This window comes from Carlito syrichta, unplaced genomic scaffold (genome assembly GCF_000164805.1).
Source record: "Carlito syrichta isolate Samal-C Ts95f unplaced genomic scaffold, Tarsius_syrichta-2.0.1 Scaffold302880, whole genome shotgun sequence".
Lineage (NCBI taxonomy): Eukaryota > Metazoa > Chordata > Mammalia > Primates > Tarsiidae > Carlito > Carlito syrichta.
Window position 1 is genome coordinate 101,631 of NW_007246976.1, and position 18,999 is coordinate 120,629.

The following is an 18,999-nucleotide window of genomic DNA, read 5'->3' on the forward strand; positions in this document are numbered from 1 at the left end:
CCTTCCCACTCAGAAGAGGCAACAAGGCTTGCCCACAGCAGTTCCTGTAGCAGAACTTGATGCAGCCTCTGCTGAGGTCAAGCACTCCCATTCCAGCCTCTTGAGGGCTTTCTCTATGTGTTGCCAGTGTGCTGGTAAAAATGACTTTAAACTCTTGTCAGCGCAGTTACTGGTGCATGCATCACAGTCCCACTCAAATAAACCTGTCACAACACTGAGTCGGCCGCTAGAGAAGAGTACAAGGGCAGGCCTCTAGCTTTTCATTCGAGCATCACTAAACGTGCACAGAGTGCCCAATTATTTCAGCATTATTGAGCAAGCCTACAGGAGGACCCAAGCCTTGCTACATTAGATTTTCTTTAGTAATTTGCTCAAGTACCGCTGAGGACACTTAAAGGGCTTAAAACGGTGGCTGCAACCAGTTTCCTTTTCTGGATTGTTAATTCAGGTTTTCTCTTTCAAATTAACTCTTCCTGCATGCTGTGCAGCGGTTCTGGGAGAACTGTTTAACACTAATTTTCTCAATTTTCAGCATTTTTTGTTCAACATAACTGCTTTAACAGTTATTCACATATATATTTTGATTAGAAATGTATGATAGCGAGGCCTTATTTTATTTTTTTGAGATAAAAAAGCCTTTTTTGAGATTTTGTTAAAGAGATCTGAATTTCAGTTGTTAAAACAGATAATTTCATCATTTAAAAATATTTATGGTGCATGTACAAATCTCCAAATACAAGGAAGAAAAGTAGCTTTTATTGACTCTACATCTTTCCTGCCCCCTGAAAAATATACATTAAGGTTAAATCTTTGTTTGTGCCAGATTTTTTTATTACCTATTTGTGCCTCCTTTCTCTTGTTGTTGGGGTGGAGGGGTACAGATATAGGGGACAAATTCAATATCTGTGTCTAATTTTTCACAGCAGCAACAACTCCAGGCCCAGCATTTATCACATGGACATGGTCTGCCAGTGCCTCTGACTCCACACCCTTCAGGGCTTCAGCCCCCTGCCATTCCACCCATTGGTAGCAGTGCTGGTCTTCTGGCCCTCTCCAGTGCCCTGGGAGGTCAGTCCCATCTTCCAATTAAAGATGAGAAGAAGCATCATGACAATGATCACCAAAGAGGTGAGTGATCCTCTTGGGATGTCAATCTGAGATTACTTACCTGCTGCTGATGGTAGGTTCTGGATGCCATTGTTTATTCTCTCTGAATGTAATTTTATCAATGACTAAACAAAGGATTTCCACTGGAAGGTAAATTAATTATTGCAAGCAGTCATTTGCCAAATGATACCCTAGTGGTTGGCAAGAGAAACAGGCAGGGGAGCCTGTTTCCTGGTTATTGCCTTTGATTCCTTCCTACCTCCTATGTTTCCCAAGTCTAAATCAGTAAATCCCATGATGCTCTGTGTTTGAAGAAGTATGTTGTATTAAAATGGCTAATTTTGACTGAATTTATTTTGAGAAAAGACTTACTGATTAGGGCTCACTTGAATATTTGACCAAATCAGTTATTATTTATAAATCAGATGAGCCTATACAGAGCAGTAAAAATCTCACAGGTAAGAAAACAATTTCAGTAGTCTTAGTAATTGAGAAAGTACAGACCAAATTAATGAAATCTGTTTAACTACCTCCTTACCCAGTCTGTTTAGAAGCATGAAATTAACTAATTTCTTCCTATAAGACCAGTGTAATTGTTTATGCAATTCATTGATTTAAAGGCCAGTTGTGCTGCTTCTAGATTGATTTCTTCTCACTACTAAGGTAGAAGATGGTGTAGAAACATTTTGATTTAACTGTGTGTTTGTATGGTGCTTATTAATAATTTTTATTAATGAAAGAAAAGCAAATGAAAAACTCCCTTCTAACATTCCTTTGTGGGAATTTATTTAGCTTATGGGTGGTTCATTGGTTTGAAGGCTGTGGTTTATAATTAAAAGCTCATATCTAGTCTCTTTCAGTGTTATCATCATGAATTACAGTCTTAGGTCAGTGATTTTTATCACATAAGCATACATATCCCATCTCTGATGTTAGAAATGCTGTAATATTTGTTATTCATTTATCTTAATGCTATGGTACTGTGTTGATGCATAATTGTAGATACTTTTATAAGTGGAAAAGCCCATAAGGTGCATAAAAGGAATGTCCAGCTTTGGTTCTTCTGAACTTGTGTTAAAGGTAGATTGGTGTTTTATGATTCTAGTCAAGCAGCATTAATAATTAACTTTGCAGCACAGTTGACATCTGTGCAATTTATAATGTGGCAACTTATTATGTAGCAGATCGTTTGATAAATTAGTATGGTTTTGTGTAAACTAACTAGTACTTTTCTTTTTCTTCTTCCCACAACTTGATCCGCTTGTGTTGCTGCTGTTTTGCCTATAGACAGAGACTCCATCAAGGTAGGACTCAAAATTCACAGACTGAGGAATGGCTTAAAAGAGCTATCAGTGATTTGATTAAATATAGTAATGGGTTCTTTTATACATAGAGGATGATTTTGTGGGCTTTACCAAATAGTGGTTAACTGCATTTTTGGATTACTTTCAGGTGTGTGGTTGAGGTTTTTGAAAATATGTTTCTGTTTCTTTATCAGAAACATATTTGTAAATAAAAGTTGAATGATAAGATCTGTCTTGACATGTGAAAAAGAATAACTGCTTTTCGTCGCTTAGGCTTTTTCTATAAGATAATAATGAGGTAAATAAATTGGCTTATAAGGAAATAATAGTAGTTTAATATTTGGGGAAACAGTTTCATTTGCTTAAGTGCATTTTCTTTTCACCATTAAGAGTTTTTCTTTTAAATTAGCATCTTGGTTTCTAGTATAGCTAATTCTTTTAAGGTTTTGCATCTGTCTTATCTGCCCTCTATATTTCTTTATAGACAAGTTACAAGGAAAGGGGAAAAGTATTTAGGGCCTAATGATTTGGATATGTTTCTGTACACGAGAATGAGATGTGTTGAGGAGGCCTGAATTTATTTAGTAAGCAAACAAGAAAACAGGCTACCATGCAGGAAATGAGTAAAGTATGAAAATTGCTGTGATCACTTTTGAGCCAGGCACAGTGTGAGTATGCTGTTGTATTGTGCATAATTGTATTACATATGCCATTGTATTACTTACTGATTAGAAGAAAAGGACAGTTCTCAAGCATTGGCCTAAGTACAGATGCTGTCAATTTCTTTTTTTTTTTTTTTTTTTTTAATGTTACAGTAGTTGAGTGTTTTGGAGCATAGGTAGGTACATCTCTTGTAGTTTATTAAACAAGCTATGTATATGAAGACTAACATCTTCCCCTGAAACCACCATGCTATCACTTTGCCTCTTTATACCTTGTTCTTTTACAGTAAAAGGGAATTGAGATTTTTTCCCCAGAGCTCTTAAATAATGAAAAATAAAAATTGAGTATATCTGTTTTACCCTTCAAGAATCTTTGTAATTTGAAAGGACATCTGTACTCCCATATAAATCTCAATATTTACAATTGGAACTGCACACATTGAATTATTTAAGTATACATTTACAGTTGTGTTATTTTGTTGTGTAATATGCATATCACTACCTTGATTAAAAAGCATTCTTAATCAGAGTGTAGCGTTTCACACATGTACTTAGGAAATAGTAAGTAAATGCAGTGGACCAGGTTTACCTGATAGCAGTCCTTGGAAAGCCTGTCTAGTTATTCTGAGGTCATAATATAAGCATTCCCTGCCTTCTTATTATAAATACATACCCCTTTAGGCAGGCTGGTAAAGGAAACAAAAGCCTCTTCTCATGTCCCACTCTCAGAAGACTGTGAAAATATTTATACTTCAGTGCACATTTTTGTGTCAATTACAATTTTTATTCCCTCATGCAAGTAGGGTGTGCTTTGAAATAATCTATAACCATTCAGGGTGAGCCTGGGAGTGAGTTTCTATATAGCTGAAAGCCAAGGGAAAAACAACAACAAAAAAGAATCAGAGGCGGATGATTTTGCTTTGATTTATTGTAGAATGGTAATTATAAATAGATGTATTTGTTGGGTACCATTCTTAAATTTGAAGTTGTGTTGTGTCTGATATGGGGCTGTCCTATAGGTTTGCCAGGTGAAGTAGTTTGCTAATTTTTCTAAATGTGTTCTGTGTTGCTCAGAAAAGCAGTTAGTCGCTTGTTCCATCGATCGTCCTCCCGTAAGTGGTTCCTGGTTAAGATGGGCTTTTTATGATTGTCTGCTGTGTGACTCTAGATGGTTTTTATCAGCTAGAGTGTGCCAGTTGCCTGCAGCTGGAGTCAGGCTTGTATGAAATAATTTATTCATGCAAGATAATGCTCCTTAACATTTAACAGGTAATGAACGTGACATAAATTTTCTTCTTGCTTTTAATTTTTCCCCTTCCTCTTCTAATGTGCAAACAGGCAGCTCTGGTACTCTAAATAATAAGTAATTTTTGGCCATCTGTCAAAAGGAAATTTCAATACAAATTTAAATTAATGGTGCCTGAAATTTTTTATAGCTCCTCTAAAAGCCTCTAATGTGCAGAAAATTCTGAATCTGCTGGTAGTAATTAGTGTTGCGTGTAATGAGGATGTGGGCAATGTTATACAGCCCTGGTGTAACATTTTGATATGGTAGCAAAATTTTGATTTATACAAGGTTGTGGATGGGTTTAATTGTGAAAGACATTTTAAGATGTTTTCTTGATGTTACAGATTATTAAACAGGGCAGATTTCAGAATAGCTTATAAAATATAAATTTAAACTTACTGTAAAGATTCAGGTGATTAAAATGCTTTTCCTTTACATGCCAAGTGAAATGATAGAAATTTGCTTGTTAAAGTGTTGGACCTTTTTCCTTCTTTTTGTTTTTGTTCTTGGAAGTTATGTTGCCTCTAAATCGCATACTATTGGCCTTATTGATCTCATTTTCTATAGTTCCTGTAGCTAAGTTCATTCCTAAGCCTGTTATTTGGAGACCTGTATCTGAAGTTTTTCAACAAGGGTGGAGAATGTAAATATGGATCTAAAGGAGAAAGCTCCGTAGGAGCCCAGGAATCAATTTCCTTGGTGGTGAAAAACCAGGCCAGTGTGTGTTATAGGGCTATTGAAGTCAGGAATCAGGGCACCTGCAGCCTTCCTTGCGTGTCACTTGGCTATCCAGTGACTCCATGTGCCCAACACTAAGTCCTACATGTGAGCCTTGAACACGAGCAAGAAATGCAGACCATGCTCTCCTCTCATCTTTAATGGTAGGATGGAAAGACCAAATTTAGCTTTTCACAAGGCCTGAAGACTAGGTTCATACTTCTGTTTCTTAAGTGGGAGCTTTCTCACTGTCCTCTGGAGTGTTCTTTAATACCTAGAAAGGCATGAATAAAACTAGGGAAATATTTTCTAAGGTGATGGAACCTTCCAATGCACATCCTTCCCACTGACGGCTAAGGGTAAAAGTGGTTGGTTCCAGAGTAGTGGCAGAAGGTACATTCACACCAGCACCCAGGAGCTTCCTACTTGCTGGAGATTCCAATTCGTGAATATAGGAGTCAGCTCCCCTGAGTCATTAGGTTCCTTATATCACTCTCCAGTCTCCATCTGAGTGACTGGAACAAGGGTAATGACAGAGCTGTGCAGGCCAAATCGCCTAAATCTTGGTAGGGATTCAAGGTTGAGAAATCAGTCTTATTTCCCACTCCAGCCCCAAATATCTGCATAATTACACTATCAGGTAGCAAAAAATTGGCACCAAAATCAAAATTAAAGCTTAAATATAAAGAGCAAAATTCACTATCACTAAATACTGATTCTCTCCATGGCCTATCCCAAGTTGCTATGTTGTTATGCATTTTTTAATTACTTTTGCCAGTCCTTTTTATGTGTCTACATGGCCCTCCTGTGTTTTATCTTCAGCGCCATAACCTTCTCAAGTCAGATCTGTGACGGATTTGCCGTTTTTTATCTACAAAATGTAGCAGAAGTGCAAACTTTTTTTCTAAGTGATGGTAGTTTTATTTTTGTTATTTCATTGGAATGTCTCTCCCAAAGTGTGTATGCCTCATCAAAGAGTATTAACATTTTAAAAGGCTTGTGCATTGACAAGTTGATCTCCAAAACCTCTGTACCAACTTAAAATGCCAAATGCAGTGTTTGAATGTATTTCCATGTAATTCTCCAATATTGAACTTCATAAAAATTTTTGTAATTTTCGCTAATATAATGAGCATGGATATTGTGTTTTTTTAAATTTACATATAATTATTTTTAATCTAAATGCTTTGCTATAGGTGTATAGACTGTTTTTTTCCCTCCTGTATGGATTTTTAAATTTTATTTAAACGTTTTCATAATTATCCATTCATTATTTTTGTTTACAGCAGCGCCTTTTCTTCCACTTCTGTTTTGATGTTTATTATGCATAGATGACGAAAACATCATACATTGCTTTTCTCTTTTCTCTCCCAGTTAATCTGTTAGCAATAAAAGTTTATCAGTGGAAAATTAGAATGAGGTTGTTTTTATGTTCAAATTAAAGTGTATGATTTGGGCCAAGAACGCACTTTTGCCTCATTAGTTGGGTGTTACAGGTGGAAGCAGGTTTTTAGCCTGAATTAACAGAATGATTACTTCCTATTTGCTACTTTACTTTGCATGTTAAGATGTAATGGTCAAGGTTCTATTCTAGGATCTTGTGTAGCTGTGTAACCCACCCCCCTAACCTGTTTTTCCTGTCTCAAAGGAGCATCAGTCTAAAAGCAGTGTGCCTTTATGTTTAACCCTCTGGATTCCCCATGTGTGAGCATAACAGACCCTTGAGTAGGAAAGGGGTCCTGGAGAAGAGAGGATAACCATATGGCCCAGGCAGTTGTTTTCACATTCCCTTCCCTTCATACACTCCTTTAAGATAGGAATGTTACCCTTTGGGAGAATGCTTGGTGGAGATAAATTTGCACTACTATAGACTTTAGAAGTATGCATTGTAAAAAGACAAAGGCTTAAAATAATAGAAGGCTAGGTTTTTGAAAAGGGGACAAAATGGATGAAATCCATAAAACACCAGCGTGTCTAAGCAAACAAATCAAACAGTAGGGGACTTGTGTGAGCTTCTGTTTTCCTCTCAGTCATCAGTAATCTGGGGGAAAAAAAGCTAATTAGGAACTGTGACGTGGACACTTCAGTTTATCTGCTGTATCCTAGGAAAAATCAGGTGGATCTGTCGTATACCCTCAATCCCACTGTTCTCCTCTGAACCAGCCCCCTACTGCATGTATGGCTCCTCGATTGGATTTCACTTGTGATGGCAGGTGTTGTTATTACTCTGATTTCATACCTGAGGAAAGGTATGAAGGCCCTGTCAAACGTCACATAGCCAGTGTCGGCCTTAAAGGAAAGCTCTTTGGGTGACCTCAGTTTCATTCTTTGTTATTAAGAATTTAGACAAAACTACAAAACACAAAGAATGGTACAGAGAACCCCCATATACTCAACAGCTAGGTACAAGAGCTGTCAATATTGAGCCACATTTTTATCTATTCCTTTCTCTTTTCTTAAATATTTGAAAGAAAATCCCAGATAGCATACAGGTTGCTCTTTCTTACTTCAATATGTAAAATGAACACATCTCTCTAAATGAGCTTTTTAAAGATAACCATAATACCTTTAATCATATAATAAAAACAATTCCTTAATATCTTCTAATACCCAGCCTGTAATCAAACTAATTTGATTATTTCAAAGAATTGGTTTGCTTGAAGTGGAATTTAAATAGGATCCATTCCATTTTGTTGCAATCTCTCTTAGATCTCTTTTAATCTGAAAGAGTCTCCCTCACTTTTAAAAAATTTTTCCTGTGTTTCTTCCTAACTTTACTATAATTCCCTTCTCAAACGAATCCTTGATTTTTCCTCTTAAATAGTTCCACAAAGATGATTAAGAATCTTGCCCTCAAGAAGCTAAATATTTAGTGGGAGAGAACTTTGTTGAGGCTCATGGAAAATCAAGGATATTGTCTATAAGGAAATGTATTTAATATATTTTACAAATCATATTTTAAAAAAAATTTTTTAAAGACTATCTGAATCAACACTTATTTGGACAGTGGATTTGTATTTCAAACACATCATAGTCTGTGTTTAAAGGTTAAAGGATAAAAATTGAACTCTTTCTTGATGAGTTCAGTATACATTTTCAAATATCTTACTCCCTTGATTACTGGGAAAATTCACTTCACTGTTCATTACCAACATGTACATACAAATCTAGGCTTCATTCTTCTAACCCATTCTCCCATTAAGAAAAAAGGCTTTTACTGGTGTGATTCAGCACGCAGTATTCTTGAAACCACAAGGAAGCACATTGAAACATGTAGAATATGAGCCATTCTGCAAGAAGGCTGTCCCAAGTTCTTTAACAGTTCTTTTTACCACTAGGTAAGCTCATATAAATGGGCAAATCACTTAACCTTCATGGATCTCAAGGCTGTAACTCCAAGCATTTGGAATGTAGATGTTTTCTTATGTGTTTTTCAGCCCCACCCTAGAAATGAATTTTGAAATAAAACCTTACACGGGGTATGTTTCAAGAGTAAAATTGTCCATACCATTAGTCAAGTAAGCACAGTAGTTGTAGGAGAAGAAATTATTTGACAGGTTGGATGGTAGGGAGATAATTTAATGTTTAAAAATTTGATGATGTAACTCTTGGCATAACTCTTTCTATTTCACAAAAGTTGTAATTTGAAATTAAATATTTCAGCATTACTATTGCTTTTTAATTTTTTGTAAAAGTATTTGTTTCTACCATGTGTTTTACTGTTTTTAGTTTCCTTATCAAGGAACAATCAGGAAATTTTGTTCTGTGGGTTTATGATGCAGTAATTTGTTCAGTATTAATTGATACCTGCCTCTAGGCATGTAAACTGTGTGAAATGTAACAGGTGTCCTAATTCCAGAAAATGTGTTGTAATTGTTTGTTTGTGGAACAGATGAATAAATATCTTTAGGGTATAGCTGGTCCTCAGGTGGTGAGCATGAATGGATTAATGATGTGACTTAGGGAGACACGCTTGTTTTGCTGCACCCTCCTCCACCGATTGCTGAAGCAGAACAAATATTAATTAACAGGGGCGGACTGGTTGTCAGGTCGGCCTTCTCCAGCTGATTTGGCGAAAGCAGTTTAATTCTTTTCCTTCATAAACCAACTCTTAGTTACTAGAAGACAGACGTGTTCACACTGATGTTCAATGTCTGTAATTTTCTTAATTAGGATGCCTTTCATCTCTTGCAAAAATATTGTATCATAAAGTTTGTGTTTAACATTTTAAAAAATTGTAGAGGGGCCCAAGATTTATTTAAGTGTTATAACTGGTACTTGTTTCTCAAGCATTTGTTTCTCAAAATGTTGATCATTTTCACAGTAGAAGTATTGCAAAGAATTGTTCACCATCTTTTTTGTGTTCTTATAGTAACACCAATCTGCTGTGGAAAAATTATAAAATCATCTGGGGGAGCTTAATACTCCCACTTATCGCTTTCTTGAATTGTGCTGCAGCACTCCCTCTGTCCATCCTACATGTTTTGTTTTATGATGGTTCGAAGTAACTCAGATGTCTTCTGAATTCAAAGATTCTCTGCACTTGGGGGCTATCACTAATAAGAGCTATAATTTCAGACTTAGAAAGTTGTGTCTAATTATTACCTTGGCAACTGTCTTGTGATAGGGTTGAACAGAATTCAGTCTTCATGAAAGAATAATAGGAAGGAAGTTTGCTGAGGGCTGAGTAGCACTTTATGAAAGAGTTTTTGGATTCTTGTAAATACTCTTGCTAAGTGAAAGTAATAATGCTGCTTAGATTTGGCCAGTCAAAACTTTAAATGTTAGAATTGAATACTTAGGTGTTTTTTCTTTGCATCTAAATATTGAACAAAGTCAGTCAGGTTGCTTTAACTTTATCAGAAATTCAATTATTTTTGCAAGCAATAAATTAAACTGCTTTAGAAATTTTTTAGACTGGAAGCACTGGTAATGAAACTTAAGTAATTCCTGTTTATTTGTGATAGTAATTGTTACTTGTTTATTTGTGATAGTAATTGGTAGTTGTTGGTTAAGTACCCTCCTCCCCCTCCCCCTGAGTTCAATGATGCTTCTAGTTTTGCTTCACTAGAAACTAGAGAACATACACATACACGTAATCTGCTCACGTGCAGTCTACCTTTCTTCCTCACACTGTTTAATATTCCATCCCCTCTGCAACCTCTAAATGTTCATGAAAAGCTTACACTTTCCCTTGCCTCCCTCCCTTTTTACTGAATTGCCTGCAGTGAGGTGGAAGTTAAAATGTCTTAAGTATTCTTGTTGTAAGTGAACTTTCTAAGATATGTTGATAAGGGGAGCATGAGGAATTCTTTTTCATGGAAATGGACTCATTATTTAATTGTATCATATCCTGAAGGATTCTTCAGTCTTGTTTTTTAAATTGCTACTTTTTGAGCTGCTGACTGTTCAAATTTAGGGGGAAGGGTTAGGTAAACAAGTTAGTGATGCCACCCAAAGAGAGAAGCCAGTAGGCAATATTATGCTACCTCCTTTTTATTTATTCCTCCTTATGGTTATTTTAATTATTCTGGAAATTTTTGAGAATTCTATTCCTTTATCTTTTTTTAAACTTCTGTTTTCTTGAGCGACATTTGGCCTTTTGAACAACAAAATAAAATTGGAAATGCTAATGTTTTGAGCCAACTAAAGAAGGAAAATAAAAATGTCACCATGGTAACAAAGCTGCTTTCTAGATGGTTTCCTAAGATATGCCTGAACTAGAAGCAGATGTCTGATTTGAGAATCTTGCCTCCTTCAATGTAAACAAATAACTTCTGGGCAGGTGTTGGAAATAATATGGAAATCCTATTAAGGGGCCCCGGGTTCCTGTCAGTCAGGAAGCCCGTGCCACAAAAGGGCTGGTTGTCACATAAAGGAGCAGAGTAAATTCTCATTAGGCTTGAGCTTTTCCCAGGAAATGATTGTCTCCGTGTGTTCTTTCTCCTGTGAATCTGAATGTAAGCTGTTGCTTCTATTGATCTATTCACTGGCTTTATTTTTCTCCTCTTCATTCCAGATCCTCCCTCACCCGCCTGCTTGTATTCTCTCCCACCCACCCCTTCCAGATTAACACTTGATCTGTGCTACTGCTCTGAGAGTTGTGACATTTGTGATTTTAACCTCCCAACCTGGGTGGGGGTGGGGGTGGGAAGAAGGGGAAGTTAGTCTTGCTTTCTGGGCCTGTTTCACACAGACTCTGGGTGATCAGAACTGGGGCAACCAGAGGCTAGGCAGTCATGAAGACCACTGTGAGGACTTTGAAGGTACATTTTTATGAATTAAGCAGAACCTAAAAGCACTGAAGAGATAATTTTTTAGAAACTTTTTAATACACACATAGTTATCTGGTAAGCCTCTAAGACTGTGCTGTCTAGTATGATAGCCACGAGCCATATGAACCTATTTAGATGAGTTAAAACAAAATAAAATTTTAAAATACATTTTCTCACTTGTACTAGTTCCATGTGACTGTAGGAACTATCATAACAACAGAGATACAGAACATGCCCACCACTGCAGAAAGTTCTGTTAGATGGCTCTGCTCTTCCAGCAGAGGCTGGTCTGATGAGGCTTGTTGATTCTGCTGTTACATCTGGTTTAAACTGGCTCCTGATAATCAAAAACAAGCTTCCTCTGGATGCATAGAAATGGGGGGGGGGGCAATGTATTTCGGGTTTATAGCTTGTAAACTGCCTAGGGAGTTGTTGGCATGGTCAGCTATACTAATAAAGTGATCCCTAAATGGTAGTAGATTTGTTTGTTTATTTTTTGGTCATGGAACTGGTTGAGCAGTTTAACATGGGTCTTCCCAAAATGGACCCCTAGGAGATGGATTTTAATGTTTCTAGTTAGAAAGTTGTGGCAGTTTGGGGGGAAGGGAGGAGTGCTTGAAGGCTATGCATGCCGGTGCTCTTTATAATACTCAGAAGGTTAAATGTGGATAAACACAAAACAAGGTTTCAGAAAAGCCACACTATTATTATGCAGCATTTCTCGGACTATAGTCCCTGAGACGCACTTCATAAAGCCAATAAAGCGCACACTGGTGGTCTCCCGTTGCCCTAGCAACGGACCATGGGGCACAGTGTATGTGAAATGCATGAACATCTGTGAATTAATCTTTTTTAGTTTGTTCTTTTCTTGGCACTGATTGGGCCACTCGGGCTTGTGCTTGTGACACTGCGTGCAGAGGGGTAATCTGGAGCAGTCCCCAGGGACTTGCCCTAAAGTGGATGGTGGAATGGAAAGTGAAGGGAGATTTATCCCGGTAGTGTATTCAGCAGTGGAGGGATTTAGCCTGACAGCACTCTCGGCGGGATGTTATTAGCTTACTTTCTGGTGCATGGGGAAATGAATAAAAAATTTTCTAGTAAATCTGGGCATTATTGGGTTTATTGGGCCGCCCTGAAAAAATAATCAGCAGAGAAAATTGAAATAATCACTTGTGTTTGTACCACAGTTATCAGGACTTGAAAGCTCTTTGAGTTATTCCACATCCTTGCCCCAGCCCCAGCCCCAGCCCCCACTCCAGGAATTATAATCAAACCATATTGTACTGTCACTGCTCTGAATCAGACTCCTGAATTGGATGTGTAGGGGAGAATCTGTTTTAATAATAAAATATGGTAGTAACCTAGTCTGGCCTTATTTAGGGAAATTTTAAACTAAGCTGGTGACATTTTTGCCTGTGGGAGAATAGAGCAAATTATGACTAAATACATAAGCATCCAGGAACAACACCTTGGTTGGTTAGTTACTATCCCACCCCTGACTTCTTTGATTCTTCCCCTCCTCCCTCTCCCTCTCCCGCCCTTCTCTCTTTTCAAATTGCCACCCTCCTTCTAGACTTTAGCATGACTTTACAGTCTGTGTTCAGTTCCTCCTGTCAATACCAGATGCTCACTTGTAAATTGTTTCACTCACCCTTGTCACATTTCTTTTTTCTTCTTCTTTTTTTCCTCCTCCTGCCCTTTTTTCCCTTTCACTCCATTTTTCCTGGGGAGGAATGAAAGAAGAAATGTTTCACAATGGATGTGTAGTCTATATGGTTAACAGGGTGAAGATTTTCTTTAACAAATATAGTAATACAAAAGTCTGTGCTACTTAATAGTCCATTTGATATATATGATTGCCATTAGCATTGAAGGACATTTAGGGAGAACTACTTGGCAATTCTGTGTATGTTTTCCTTTGGATATTAAAAAGGCACGGCTATATTCCATAACTGAGAGATTTTCCTGATTCTCTGTTAGACAACTAACCAAACGGTACTATTTTAATGGCTCCCTACTCTGAAACCTGTTGGTGTTAATAGATGAACTTGAAAATTGAGCAATGCCATCTAAATAAAATATTTAAAGTTAGTCAGTAGGTATTGATTTGGCAACTGGAGGGCAAACAGACTTGTACTGTGCTGGGAGTTTATAGTCAGGCTTAGATACAACTCTTTCCTGAAAAACATTTTCCTCAGTATGGGACTGAGATATGCTGCTTTCTCAGTAGAATAAAATATATTAATGGATCATTCTTCTTCATTTCTCAGAGCTTCTGGTGAGTCTTGACGTCTTTAAAAATGTGCATATAAAACTAGTTTATGATGATTGGAGTACTTGGTCCGGGGGCAGTTTTCTCAGGAAGCTGCCAGGGCTGATGTGCAAATACATGCAAACATGGAACCTTTAGCAAACACTGACAGTAATGCCAGTGGCAACATTCTGTAGACTCCCAATCATGATATCTGCCTTTTACTCGAATCCAGAAAGTGTTTTGTAGGAATCAGCAAAGCAATTGGACTACAGAGCTTTAAAAAAAATGTATTATCTGACTCGTTGGCATTTGAACACCCTTGCTTGCTTTTCAGGTGTTTTCTTTGAATTAAAAATATGTAAATAAATGATTTTCTGTTTTTATTACTCCCATTTAGTTCAGATTTTTTTCTTTCAAGAGTGTTTTTGTAATTACCAACTTTCTAGTTGTTACTTGAAGCCAGCCACAGAGACAGAACAGGGATTATTAGAGATCTTTAGAAGGAAATAGAATTCTCAGATTTTGTTTTTCATATCTGCACTGTTATTTGTTTTTTGAAAGTGCAAGTTTTTATGCCAGGAACTAAAAATCTGTAGATGGTGTTAAGTAAAAATTCCATAGTAATAAGTGACAATGAGTAAACTGACTGTAGTGAGAAGAGGAAATGAGTATGAATCTGTACTATTTCCTTCATCTGTGTTTGACAAAGTATATTAAAAGCAATTCTGTAATCTGGATGTTTGTGGGCTGAAAAGGAAAGAAAACAAATAATCTAGAAGGGAAAAGGTCTTTAGCTTTCAGATATTTTACCCTTACTGTGTCCCTATGTACTAGTCCATCAAACAGCAATAATTCTTGAATTTTATTTTGAACATTTTTGCTCTTACCATGTTTTAAAAGTAGTAATAAAAACAAATCAGCCATCAATTGCTGCTATAGATATGCGGATAAATAAAAGTGAAAGTGTGTAAGAAAAAAATATCATGGCCATTTTTCATAGACATACAATACTACTTTGAAACATTTGTTGGTAGGAATGGTTTCAGCAATTTAAGACAGGGCTAGCAAAAAGTGTTCCTCATATCTTCCTGTTGGGCCTGCTCAGGGTCAGTCAGAGAATCTGAATGGAGGCCCTCATAGCATATGCTAAGTGTTGAAAAGTTATAAATTCAGTGAATAAATAAATACACCTTCCTGATAACCTGCCTGAAAAACTAGGTTTGAATTTAAAGTTCTCTGGCTCTTTGAAGTTCGTTCCTGGAACCATGTGGCTCCTTGCATATTTTCTTGTAGACACCTTAGTTCTTACTTCAAAGCATTATCATACCCCTGTGATTGCCCCCAGATCCAGGTACGTGCCCAGCTCATGGTGTAGAAGGGATGGGCAAAGTCTATGTATGGGCATATCGCCTTAAGCCAAGGGAGAGGCACTCAGCTGACTGAGGGTCCAGGCCCAAGTCAGGGAAGTAGGAATTATTACATCTCAAAATTATTCTTTGTTAAATAAGTTTTAACATTTTTAATCAAAATTAGGCTAGGGAATCCTAAAACATAATATGAAATATCATATAAAAGATAATCTTTAAGACCAGCTACTTTTAAACTATACTTTGTAGCCTGTTTCCACTTGTCTAACTGTGCTTTTAAAATACTCCATTAAAAATCCTAAATGCATATCGTACCTATGAGAAGTGCTTATGAAAGGTTGGGGGACCTTTTAAAATTGAACAAGGTAATGGCAGTGCAGCTTCACTGTCGAGCTTTCCACTGGGCCTCCCCCCAGTTCTGGTCCTTAGTAAAGCTTGGACGCTAGTGAAAATGCCAGGCAAGGGTTAGACCTAAAAGTATTAGTCATGAAGATTCTGATTTCTTAGACTAGAGATTATCACTGGTAACTAACTCGGGTCATGATTTCTGTTTTCATCTGCCTTTGTTCCTTTTATGCACTTCTGCAGTTGGACAGCTGGAAGTGCTGCAGAAATATTTGAAGAGCCCTGTTTAGTAGTTTACGTGAAAAGTCGTTGAATAATTCACATAACAAATGATTAGACAAGCACTTGTCCATCTGACTGAATTATTCTACATGTTTGCCCAAGCAACAAAAGAAGGAGAACAGCGTTTCCTCCTCCAGAGGGTATACAGTGGCAGTATTGACCCATCTAGTTATTGGGTTTCAGCCTTTTGTTGACATTGTTGTAAATGAAAGCAGCCCAGACAAGCTCTGAGCAGCTGGGCTGGATAATTGTGAAGGATTCATGCTTGTTGCTGTTACCCCCAGTGTTTGCAGTTGGTTGTTTGCTTTGACTTTTGTTGAACTGTTGACAAAAGCATTAGATACAAATGGGAACAAATAAAGTGGTGAGATGCCAGGAGGGCTTGGCAGGAATAGTGGTTTTCATCTGACTAATATGGAGGATGTCGCAACTTATCTAGATGGGAAAAATGGAAGGTGTATTTAGTGAGAGAGAGAAAGAAAGAGAGGGAGAGAGAGAGAGAGAGAGAGAGAGAGAGAGAGAGAGAGAGAGAGAGAGACTTATATAACTTGGTTCACAGAGATGAGAACATCAAGGAAGACACTGCATCTTATGTGTCTCAAAAAAACACATTGTATTTGTCATAGCAGTCAGGTAGATTGCTGACCAGGAATGTTACAACAGAAATAGTCAGTTTCTGGATTCCCCTTCCTCAACATAAAATTTTTTTAAATAAAAGAAGTATTTTGGATTGGGGAGATGACAGGCATGACATTGAGGTAGGGAGGATTAAGAAGAGCGGTATATGCTAAAATAGTATAGCTAGCAAAATGGAAGTCATCTACTGGAACGCTTTTAATTTGGTTTAAACAAAATACTCTTTTGTATATTCAAATGGGGAGTAGCTCAGCTGTTGTGAAGCCAGAAAATTAATGATATTTTTAGTGAAATAGCAAAAGCATGTCAACAACATAGCTGCAGATGATAATGCAGGCATTTTATTCATGAGGAATTATCAATGCAGGTTACTGGACAACATAGTGTGACTGAAAATGATTGAGTGTCAGAGAAGCTGCTGTCCTCCTGCTCGATGATTTCATTTTGCATTTAGTCTTCCCCAGGCTTCATTTATGCACGTATTTTCCCTATCACAAACCAAAATATAAAGTCTTCTTGGCTGAGGATTGTTGCATATTGCTCTCTTTAAAATGTCTCCAAATGAAAGATACTGTGAGTATTGACTCAGAAGCTGAAGAGTTTGTTTTCTGTGCACATATGGTCAGTGGAAGTAGACAGGCTTCAGAGAAAGTTCTCTCTGGAAAATTGATCTAAATAGGTCTATGGCAGTTGTTTAAAAGCCAGCAAAACTCATCACAACTCGATAGGTGGAAACTGACACAGAATTTGCCTTCTCTGACCAGTGAAAGATTTGGAATAAGTAGTGAGGCCAGAAAAATGTTTTTAAAACATGGGTAAGGTTAGACAGAATTATATTTAGGTGATTAAAATGCCCTCTGGGGACAGTGTGTTTCAGTGATATGATAATTGAAGAGTTGACTGAAAATTTGTTTGAATGGTCAGGACAATTATGCTGTGTCTTTGTGTTTGATCTCCGGTTTTGGTCCAAAGTACTCTGGGCCCCATCATGAAGTCCTTCTTTTGTTGCTAGTGCTTCGCCTTAGTGTCACAGCAAGGAGGCTGGGGCTTCCTGTGCGGTGTTGTGTTATCCAACTTCATCCATTGGATTCCCCTTCTCTACTAGTGATAGAGGAATGGATTATACCTTTGTGTGATTATTCTTTGGTTCCAATACTTCATGTGACCAAATCTTAAGGAATTGTACAAGGAAAAAGTGGAAACGGTCAATTGTTTTAATCTTTGAAGCATTCAGAGTCCTAGAGACCAATATTCACTGGGAAGGTTGGAACTTTATTGGAAATGGAGATTTGCATTACATGAGTGTACTCTAAAGTGTACTCAAAAGAAATGTAAGATGGATGTTCCCCGAGTTTCAACTCTCAGGTGATATTTTGCTTTTTTCAATACTAGATGGTCAAGTGAAGAGGATTAGATGTGAAGTTCATAAGGTAGAGACCCCAGAAATGACTGGTACTGAGTGAAGACAAATGTATCTATGTGATTAAGCATGTGATTAAGGATTTAGTACTCAAGGGGAGAGGTAGAGAAATCATGGAAGTTAGAAAACTTGAAAAGACGGTAAGGCAAGAAGTTTATCATCATTAACAAGCCAGAAGAAAAGAGAGAGACTGAGACTCTGCTGACTTGACTCAGCATGACTTCAAAATTATGAGACCCTGGGCAAAACACAATAAAAGGCTAACAAATGAAAGGAATGAGTTCAAGAGAAATTTACTTAGGCCATGACAAATAGATTGGCACACTGCACCCTCAGGCAACGACCAGGGCTACAAGGATAAGTGTATTTTGGAAAGACCTGTTTCACAGCCAGATCTGCCCAGGTCTTCCCTCCTCCTCCTTTCCCACTACTTGAGCTGGTATTCGTGATGGCCGTGCTTCTAAAACTAAAATAATACCCTTATAAAGGATGACTCAAGTTGGCTCTTTGCAAGCTTTATTTGAACTTCATTTCTTAAAATAGAGACGCTGGTGTATGTTTGGGCCTGTCCACTTCTGTGCATGTGACTCCTGTGAGCTCTAGACAGCCCATAGGCTGAAGGTAGTCCAGTAGTGTTGGTTGATACTCAGGCTCCTGGAGGCAAATGGCCTGGGTTCAAATCCTGCCTTCTGCCATTTACTAGCCTTGTGATTTGGGGTACGCTCCTTCTTTGTCTTTGTAACATAAACATCACCCAGGTACCTGACACTTAGTAGGTGCTTGTTGTTCCCTTTTTATTTCTTTTATGTCCGGTACAGGTAATTTGAGAATGACTTGATTCTATTTATTCTTTGGAGGGGTTCATATTTATTTATTTACTATTATTATTATTTTTTTTATTTTTTGAGTTGGAGTCTCACTCTGTTGCCCAGACTGGAGTGCAGTGGCCGCTCCTGGCCACTGCAACCTTGACCTGCTGGGCTCCGGCGATCCTTCCGCCTCAGCCTTCCAAGTAGCTGGAACTACAGGCGTGCACTACCACGCCCGGCTGATTTTTTGATTTATTGTAGAGATGAGGTCTCGCTGCCCGGGTGGGTCTCGAACCCGCGGGCTCAGGCAATCCACTCACCTCAGCCTCCCAAAGGCACGGGATTACAGGCTGAGCCACCGAGCCCAGCAGATTCTATTTATTCTTTGGAGGGGTTAATATTTATTTGTTTGTTTGTTTATTTATTTATTTGAGTTGGAGTCTCACTCTTTCGCCCAGGCTGGAGTGCAGTGTCTGCTCCCGGCCACTACAGCCTCGACCTGCTGGGCTCCGGTGATCCTTCCGCCTCAGCCT

The 18,999-nt window shown here is 37.8% G+C and overlaps 1 protein-coding gene across 2 annotated transcripts in view; it reads left to right on the forward strand.

Annotated features, from left to right (window-relative positions):
* The window catches only part of TLE4 (transducin like enhancer of split 4), a 145,156-nt gene that overhangs the window by 74,693 nt on the left and 51,464 nt on the right, over positions 1-18,999 (forward strand). Inside the window, exons 6-7 of one of the 2 annotated variants that reach the window (XM_008057217.1) lie at positions 924-1,128; positions 2,395-2,411. In XM_008057217.1, coding sequence (XP_008055408.1) covers positions 924-1,128; positions 2,395-2,411 — 222 coding nt within the window. The remainder of the gene's footprint in view (positions 1-923; positions 1,129-2,394; positions 2,412-18,999) is intronic. The other variant, XM_008057218.1, reaches the window with a different exon arrangement.